General features: G+C 34.5%; 1 protein-coding gene across 17 annotated transcripts; it reads right to left on the bottom strand.

Annotated features, from left to right (window-relative positions):
• Positions 1 to 1,445: 1,445 nt before the first annotated feature.
• LOC140820736 (squamosa promoter-binding-like protein 16) lies at positions 1,446 to 4,860 on the bottom strand. 17 transcript variants are annotated; one of them, XM_073181076.1, is made up of 4 exons: positions 4,591 to 4,860; positions 3,302 to 3,407; positions 3,044 to 3,158; positions 1,446 to 2,668 (listed from the first exon to the last, which is right to left on the bottom strand). In XM_073181076.1, exons 2-4 carry the CDS (start codon positions 3,309 to 3,311, stop codon positions 1,900 to 1,902), a joined length of 894 nt encoding a protein of 297 aa, XP_073037177.1. In that variant the 5' UTR covers positions 3,312 to 3,407; positions 4,591 to 4,860; the 3' UTR covers positions 1,446 to 1,899. The 17 variants fall into 17 exon arrangements, with proteins under 17 accessions (XP_073037177.1, XP_073037176.1, XP_073037172.1 ...); XM_073181075.1 differs by lacking the exon at positions 4,591 to 4,860 and adding an exon at positions 3,906 to 4,153 and having other exon boundaries at positions 3,302 to 3,469; XM_073181071.1 differs by adding an exon at positions 4,256 to 4,370 and having other exon boundaries at positions 1,450 to 2,668; positions 3,044 to 3,356; positions 4,591 to 4,857.
• Positions 4,861 to 8,403: the final 3,543 nt, after the last annotated feature.

Here is an 8,403-nt window from a genome sequence, read left to right as displayed (position 1 = left end):
CACATAATTTGCTTTGTAATAATACATTTACCTTCGTATTAAATTATTTGTAATATATTTATACAAACATTCTCTAATACACTTCGGCAATATGTCACTCTTTGAACTTATTTGATATTTTAAACTATGTATACTTAATAATTGACTACGTTATTTTTCTCCATCAACAAAAAATTCGATTCTTCGCGTTTGAGCCTCTCTTTGACGTGAGAAATATAACTCGAAGCTTTGACGTCCACATGTTCATCCCCACCGTGGCCATACCCATCGGAGCCAGAAAACTTCCCGTCGTGATTCGTAAATGATACTCCCTTCACCAAAGCTACAGCTGGCCTAACAACGGCGGGAGTGGCGTATTGGGTGGCTGAGGCCGGCTTAGCCTTGCGGTAGAAAGACGTTATGAGCTTGTTTTTAATCGAACCTCCTTTTTTATGGCTACAGACTTCCATTATCAATGAATTTATTCAAAACTTCGACTTAGGCCTGTGTTGCTAATCCGGCTATGAGTGACGATCTATATATATAGAAGCTAAGAGGCATGATTAATACCTGAGGAATAATGCAAGAAGAGTTGTTATTTTCATGTGGGCTACCAGGTTTTAGATAGAAATGAATCTTTTTGAATTGGATATATTCGTGTGTTCTTATTTTATTGGATTCGTCCACTTTGGAAAATATTTTATAGAGTATAATCATATCGGATCGGAGGAATAGCGACCGTTTTGCATTCACTAAAAAAGAAAAGGATTCTTGACATAAAAAAAAAAAAAAAAAGATTTTTTGTGTGTTTTTGTTTAATTTAATTTAAATAAATAAGTTGTTGGAATGATGATTTTTTTCTAAAAAAAATAAAAATGTAATAATAAAATGAATGAGTCTCATGTGAAACCGTCTTACGGGTTATAATTCGTGAGACGGGTCAACCCTACCCATTTTCACAATAAAAAATAGTACTTTTAGCATAAAAAGTAATACTTTTTCGTGGGTGATCCAAATAAGAGATCCGTCTCACAAATATGATACGTGAGACCGTCTCACACAGGATTTTGCCTAATAAAATAACTCAATCATCAGACTTTACTTACTGATTTTCAGTTTTATTTTCAAATATCATTTATTTATCCATAATTTAAAATTCTAATCACTATTTAAAAAGATGAATGGTTGGGAACACTTTCTTAGCTAGCTTCTCGTACATGGGCATTAAGATGTAGGATTTCTCTCATTATCAGGCTCTATGCATAAGAGTTCTGGTCATGATCTTCGAACTAGCATATAATTGATTCCAGTAAAAGGTGAAATTGAATTATAATCGCTTGGAGATAAATTTGATTCCGGTCTTGGCAATTATAATTTGGTTGATGTTTGAAAGGAAACTAGTAGAAAATTTTTATTGAGATTGTAATTAAAATAATTGAAAGGAAAAAATTTGTCACCCAATGTAATAAAATCAGTGCAACTTGCCTGAAGAAAACCATTTGAACCCACAAATACTAGAGATTCAATTGCGTCACCCTCCACTACCTTTTTCTTAAGTACTCTTCACATGTGTTGCATATATAGGATTCTTTGGGCTGAAGCACATACCGCCCATATCCATGAAACTTGGCACTTTCCATGTAAAGCATGATCCGAAACGAATTTGCTTTCTCCAATTTTACGTAACCAAGAATCATTAGTTCCACGCAAGAAACACGAACGCCCATATCCACAGTCATAGATGGGTCACAATTTTCACATCAAAGTAAAAGCATAGAACAAATAGTAAGAGGTATTGTGGGGTGTAAGAGTTCCTCCACCCCTTTAGGAAGAAATATTCGGTCATTACAACATTTCAGAATCCACGGAGTACCACCGTACGCATTCTGTTGAAAGAGTGCCAATATTTTTGCCCAAAGACTACTCCCACATGAATGTGCGAGTTTGGTGGGATCCACTAGTAGACGATCCCTCGTGAGCATGCTGAATCGTTTTGGAGAAATGCAAAGTAGAGGCATTGCTACCACGAGATTCTGTGACAGACTCAATTGGCTTACTTTCTTGGCCGAATCCAAAATGAGTTAAGCCAGAGTAGTGCAAGTTGTGAACTAAAGAATGTGGCTGGGGGAGTGGTTCTGAGTGGTCAACATGGTTCAGACAGAACTCCCGAGTGATGGAAGGTGCCGATGACAGAAGAGAGAGAGCACGATCAGAGTCAACAACTTGTTTAAATCCATCACAAAACATTTTCTGGTTGCTGTTACTACTTCCCAACGCAGTATTTGGATCAAGAAACGGCTGACAGATGGAGTTTTCTTGAAACGAGCAGTCTCTGCCTTGCAAGCATGGGAGTTGATTGACCACTCCCTCGTAGCTGTGAGCAGAACACTGAGGAAGCGAGTTTTGTCTCTCGATATAGTTCAGCTGTCGTTGATTGTTATAGAGCATCAGATTGCTATCTGCTTCTGCGACTCCAGCCCACGAAGAGCTCACAACAGCGTTTGGAAGTATCTGCGGGCTTCCAAATGAAAGAATTCTTGCACTGTCAATGGCCGGAGAGGTAGAGAAATTTAGTCCAGAACTTCGGGTGAGCGAGTCAGGCTGAGGTTTCCTTCGCCTCCTGTTGTGACCATCAAGCCGTTTCCTGCAGCTTCGCTTCCCCTCGTCAAACTCTACTAGCGAATGAAACCTACAAATATGATGCAAGATTTGTTCAAAGTCCAAACTGGTTTGGGAATAGTTGAAGTTCTAGCACACGAATTTAAACCCAAAATCGACTCACACAAATATTCCGCGATTATGAACACAACAGTAGAAGCCAATGCAAGAGAAAAAAATATACACAATGAAACGGATCCACTTGCCATCGCATGTAAATGTAGTTCTTGCCCCACTTCACATTCAACCTAACTAGAGTACTTTTTCACAATATCAAATTGGAAACCATGTGATTCTTATAATTGTTATTAGTTCATTGAAAAGCATTCAAAACTACACAAACGTGAAGATTCAAGTGATGCATCACAGAAACGAACAATCAATCACAACTCGATTTCTACACTACCTGCTGCACTGTTGGCAGAACCGCTGCTCCCGGCCACCAATCGTGACCTTTGCAGTCTTGGAATGAGTCTCACAGACTTTGTGTCTCCGGTGATAGTCCCTACAAAGGCCTAGATCTGCATTACATCCATCAACCAAGCAATGAGTATTACTTCCAGGAGCCTTGGCCCTTTTCGATGATCCAGGAAATGATGATGAATCCATCGGAAATCACCGTGGGTTCCAAATTCGTTCAGACTCGAAGCACCAAATCCCAAACCTACGTGCATGAACTAGTTGTCTGCTATATCCTCGCTCCAATTTGACTATCTACTCTGCCAAAAAGATTCAAGAACACCGTCTCTCCTCAGAATTGAGAAATGTTTCTAGCATAAAACGAGCGATCTTCAAGTTCACATCATGTAGGTTGTGGAAAGAAATCATTAGCCTACATTATAGTAACGAAGCCTTTATTATCATACCAATTTATCAGTACTTCTCGTTTCGTAGCCAGATGATAACAAAGAAATTTTTTTTAAAAAAAAAAAACCCAAGGAAGAGTACTAAATAAATGCCTTAATGCCAAATGTCCCCTTCCAATAAACAAATAGGAAAAAAATCGAGTACTTCACTACTTTCCTGGGGAAATACAGAGACAATTAGTAGTTGTCCCAAATTAATCTTTAAAACAAGGTAATTCTCCGAATTTTCGTTTCTCTAAGAGAAGGAATTTTCAAGGATCCCATCCACAAGCAAGGGCTACAGCAACTTAAAAGAAAAACAGTGACAAACATGAGAGAAATTTGAACATTCATTAACCAATTGCTTAATGTCTGAAGAAGGGAGGTTTTGAACATATTCTAAATATAATTCAAGAAACTCACGATAAAACTTGATTGAAGCGACGTACCCCAAAACAAAATTGCCCCACTTCACACCAGTTCCAGAAAAGAAAGAAAAAAGATTCTAGACCATGACCTGAAATCTATGCCGTCCTTCTCCACTTTTGTTCAATCACTAAGAGGAAAACAACAGTTGTGTGAATCTATCAAAGTCCCCATTTAAATGAGGGGAAAAGAGGAAAAAAAAAGGGTAAAGCTCACAGGTTCTTTTGTCTGTCACAACAGGATAACTAGGAACAGTAGAAAAACATTGAACACCCACTTCAAATAAGTACATTTCACATAAAAATGTAAGATAAAAATGGCTTAACCGAAATTAGCTACCCACTGACCACTGTGCGAAACATCTCAAGCATTCTTTTTCATCAAATTTTTTCTCTCCGCGGGTTAAAGTTAATGATAAAGACTGGAACTTGAGGAAGTTTAAAGGGACCCCAAAGCCAAGTGCTGGAATTGTACCTCAGAAATCAAGCCCAGAGTCCATCAAAAACTTAACCATGCCAAGACCACAGAAAGTGGATCAATAATGCCACATAGAAATTGAGAACCCTCAAGAGCAACAAAATGAAACCAATAGATTAACCAACCAGCAAGGAGAGGTACAAATATTTTTATTTTTGAAAGTATAATAGAAACGAGTATTTAACAAGTGTGCCACAATACTTACGGACAAGTGTAAAAGGAGAGGACTGACACAGTCTCCTCAGCCATTCAGTCTCTGACAGTCACTCCATTATAGAGGGGATCAGTAAAGTTGGCAACTGGCAAAAGCAAGATAGGATTACTGTATATTTGAAAAGAGAGGAGGGTGTCTAGTATTATTGTAGCAACAGAGGTTGGGTGGGTAGGGTTCTTGCGGGATGGGTGGGTTATGGAGCAAACAGAGAAACAACAAAAGTTTAAGAAGATAGATTGATAATAACTTGGGTGGGTTATGGAGCATACAGAGGAACAGCAAAAGTTTAAGAAGAAAGAGAGTGTGATAAACTATAATGTAAACATTCATATTCGGCCCTTCAACTGAAAGATCTAGAAACTATTGCAATTAATATATATTAATCATAAATTTTTTAAAAAATATATATTGATCATAACTTTTTTTAAAAATATATTGATCATAATTTTTTTTTTAAATATTTATGATATGTGTATAAATAATAAAATATATATTGAGCAAAAATTAAAATCAAAACAACATACATATAATAAAATATAATTATATTTTTGTCAAAATGTTCTGTTATTTGAAGAACTTGAAATTCAATTTAATTAATCCGAAACATTATATAAATACACAAGAGATATATTTGAAGTTAGAGTTAGTCTCATGTGAGACCGTCTCACGGGTCATAATCCGTGAGACGGATCGACCCTACCCATATTCACAATAAAAAGTAATACTCTTAGCATAAAAAGTAATACTTTTTCATGGTTGACCCAAATAAGAGATCCGTCTCACAAATATGACCCGTGAGACCGTCTCACACAAGTTTTTGCCTTGAAGTTATGATATTTCTTTTCTAAAACCATGAAAATACATTTGAAATCTATACATATGAATTACATCGGCCCAAATCCAATGTAAATGAATTTAGAGGCATATGGAGAGTAAGGCAAAAAATTGTGTGAGACGGTCCCATAGGTCATATTTTGTGAGACGAATATCTTATTTGGGGCTCCATAAAAAGGTATTACTTTTTATGCTAATAGTATTAATTTTTATTGTGAATATCGTTAAAGTTGACACGTCTCATAGATAAATATTTATGAGATCATCTCATAAGAGACTTACTCGAAGATTAAACATATTTATCTCTTTTTATTAAACATAAATTTCACATGCAAGTATTTTTAAATATTAAAAATAAATTTAGGTATCCAGTTATAATGATTTATATTATTGTTTAATAAAAATCTCTCTTGTTAGTGTTCTTTGGTCCCTACACCTGTACGTGATTAGGATTCTAGAACCGATAAATCCGGCTCGGCGGAAACAAAATCTTCGACTAACTAATATTTTGATACCGCAGTGATTATGCTTAAATTTTGAATCGTTATGAATTATAATTTATTATTTCAAATTTTAACGCTCAAGTAAAAAATAATTGGAGGTAATTAAACTAGTTAAACTTATTCAACATTTATATTAAAAATATTGTATATCATTCGGTCATTCTGCCTGCAACAGATGTCTTATATACACTCGGCAGAAACTCTTAGATGAAATGATATGAAGGAATTTTCCTTTTTTCTAGACTAAAATATCCTGACGCTTACCCGTAATCACGACTTCCTTCGATTATCATAAGTTAATATTAGAAATGTGGGTCTTTCTCGTCAGGTCTATGTTCTTGCTTTCAATTCAATCTTTCAAATTGGGTCCAGAATGACTATTTTTCCCAGACAAACAAGTCTCCTCTAGCTTAAGGAGTAGTCCATAGCTAAAAAAAAATATATGGTAACTTTTTGGCAATGACATTTTTCGCTGTGGTTTCATCCAAAAAAGATTTATATAAACTAATTATCCAATCATTCCCTTGAATTTTTGGGCTATCTTTCAAGTGTGAAAATGCATCTTTCAGTGGTTCGAAGTCAAATTCTAGAAAATTCATTTATAATCAATAATGTTATTAAGAAGTTCGATACCCTTGTTCCAATTATTCCTCTGATTGAGTCATTGGCTAAAGCGAAATTTTGTAACGTATTAGGGCATTCCATTAGTAAGCCGATTCGGGCTGATTTATCAGATTATTTATTTTTTAGAAACTGAAATTGGAACCGAACCCTTTATATTTTTTGGTTTCTACTACAATTTTTTTAAAAAAACAAATTAATTTACGACTGCAAAAAAATATGATGGTCAGTCTCGTACGGATGTTGAAATCTTGTCTTCCCTAAACGGGGTGTCAGTGGAATATGTATTATTATTATTTTTTTCTATAAAGTTGCGGGTGGGTTTTCGGGCATTATTCTACCAAACATGAATGATAAATCAAGAAAAAGAGAAGCTTGCCAGTTTTACTAGTATACTCACCTTCCTTTTCAAGCTAATAACCTTGTAACAAGTGATTAGAATAATCCTTTAAAAATCATGAGTCCCGAGACATTAACTGGGAAGAAGATATATTAAAATTAATATTAAAAATATTAATAAAAGGACAGACCCCAAGACGAGTGGCAAAAAAGCTGGGACAGATGTTTGTAGCTACTATCGCTCTCTTTGTTTATTAGAATTACAAAAAGGTCTTTGTTAAAGGAAAAACAACCTTTTAAGTGAGTGGATAAAATTTGGGATGACGTGGTTGATATTTTTCGACCTCGTATGATATATCGGGAAATTGGTCTTCGGTTTCAGCCGTCGATTTTTTTTTATGTTCAGTTCCTGGATATTTTTTTAGTACCACATTTTCACATGAAACATATCATATTTCCACGTGAAGTGTACCACATTTTATACGACATAGTACCACAATTTTGTGGATAGAGAATGAACTCAAAAAAATGTTTTGATTTTGGATTTTTCACCAACTTTTTTCTTATTTAGAGTATGTTTTTCATTCAAATATAGTCGGGTATGTTTTGAGATATATATTTGTTGTTTTCTCTTCGGTCTTTGTTTATTTGTACACATCCTTCAATTTTTTATTTTCTTTTTTGGGTCAAGAGATATATAAAAAAGTTTACCCCTTCGTTAAACCCTTTATGAAAAAATATATATAAAAGAAACTAACGAAAGAGTAAATCTCTCGTTTATTTTTTTAAAAAAATTGAGTAAATCTTTGGTCCGGTGGTTTTTGAGTTATGCTTCACACAAGAAAATGAAATTTTGATTTGTTTATAAGAATATAAAAACATTGCTTTTGAAGTTATATATTTATTCGAATATTGTTGAATATGTATAAAAAAATTTAATATATCTTTTTTTGTGGAACCAATGTTTTATTTGAATATGATATAAATTAATGTATATATATAATATTTATTTTAGTTGACGGTCAATTCTTTTCCATGGAACACATGATTTTAAAAAAATTGGTTGAACTCGTGTATATGTGGTTAAATTTGGACCCTTGATTCTATCATGATAAATACCAGCATAGAAATCAACCCTATTTACCACTCTGTCGATGCATTTTTTTATGAGTTGATCTCATGTGAGACCGTCTCACGGATCAAAATCTGTGAGACGGGTCAACCCTACCCATATTCATAATAAAAAGTAATACTCTTAGCATAAAAAACAATACTTTTTCATGGGTGACCCAAATAAGAGATCCGTCTCACATATATGATCCGTGAGACCGTCTCACACAAGTTTTTGCCATTTTTTATTAGCTGTACGTATACTCCCAAATCAAATCGTTTCATTTAAAGATATAATAATATATTAATATAAACTTTAACAAGTTAGAAATTAGCACCATTGGAAGGGAATGCACGATAAATTAGTGATAAACAGATAAAGACAATTTATTGAGAT

Source organism: Primulina eburnea, unplaced genomic scaffold (genome assembly GCF_022965805.1).
Source record: "Primulina eburnea isolate SZY01 unplaced genomic scaffold, ASM2296580v1 ctg1415_ERROPOS3700000, whole genome shotgun sequence".
In the NCBI taxonomy this organism is placed as follows: Eukaryota; Viridiplantae; Streptophyta; class Magnoliopsida; order Lamiales; family Gesneriaceae; genus Primulina; species Primulina eburnea.
The sequence above is the reverse complement of the archived record's forward strand: the minus strand, read 5'-3'. Positions and strand labels throughout refer to the sequence as shown.

Excerpts from the sequence above, each read along its gene's own strand:
- LOC140820736 (XM_073181074.1), bottom strand. The coding sequence starts at position 3,246 with ATGGATTCATCATCATTTCCTGGATCATCGAAAAGGGCCAAGGCTCCT. Across the intron at positions 2,669-3,043 it reads TTCTGCCAACAGTGCAGCAG|GTTTCATTCGCTAGTAGAGT; the intron begins GTAGTGTAGAAA and ends TCATATTTGTAG.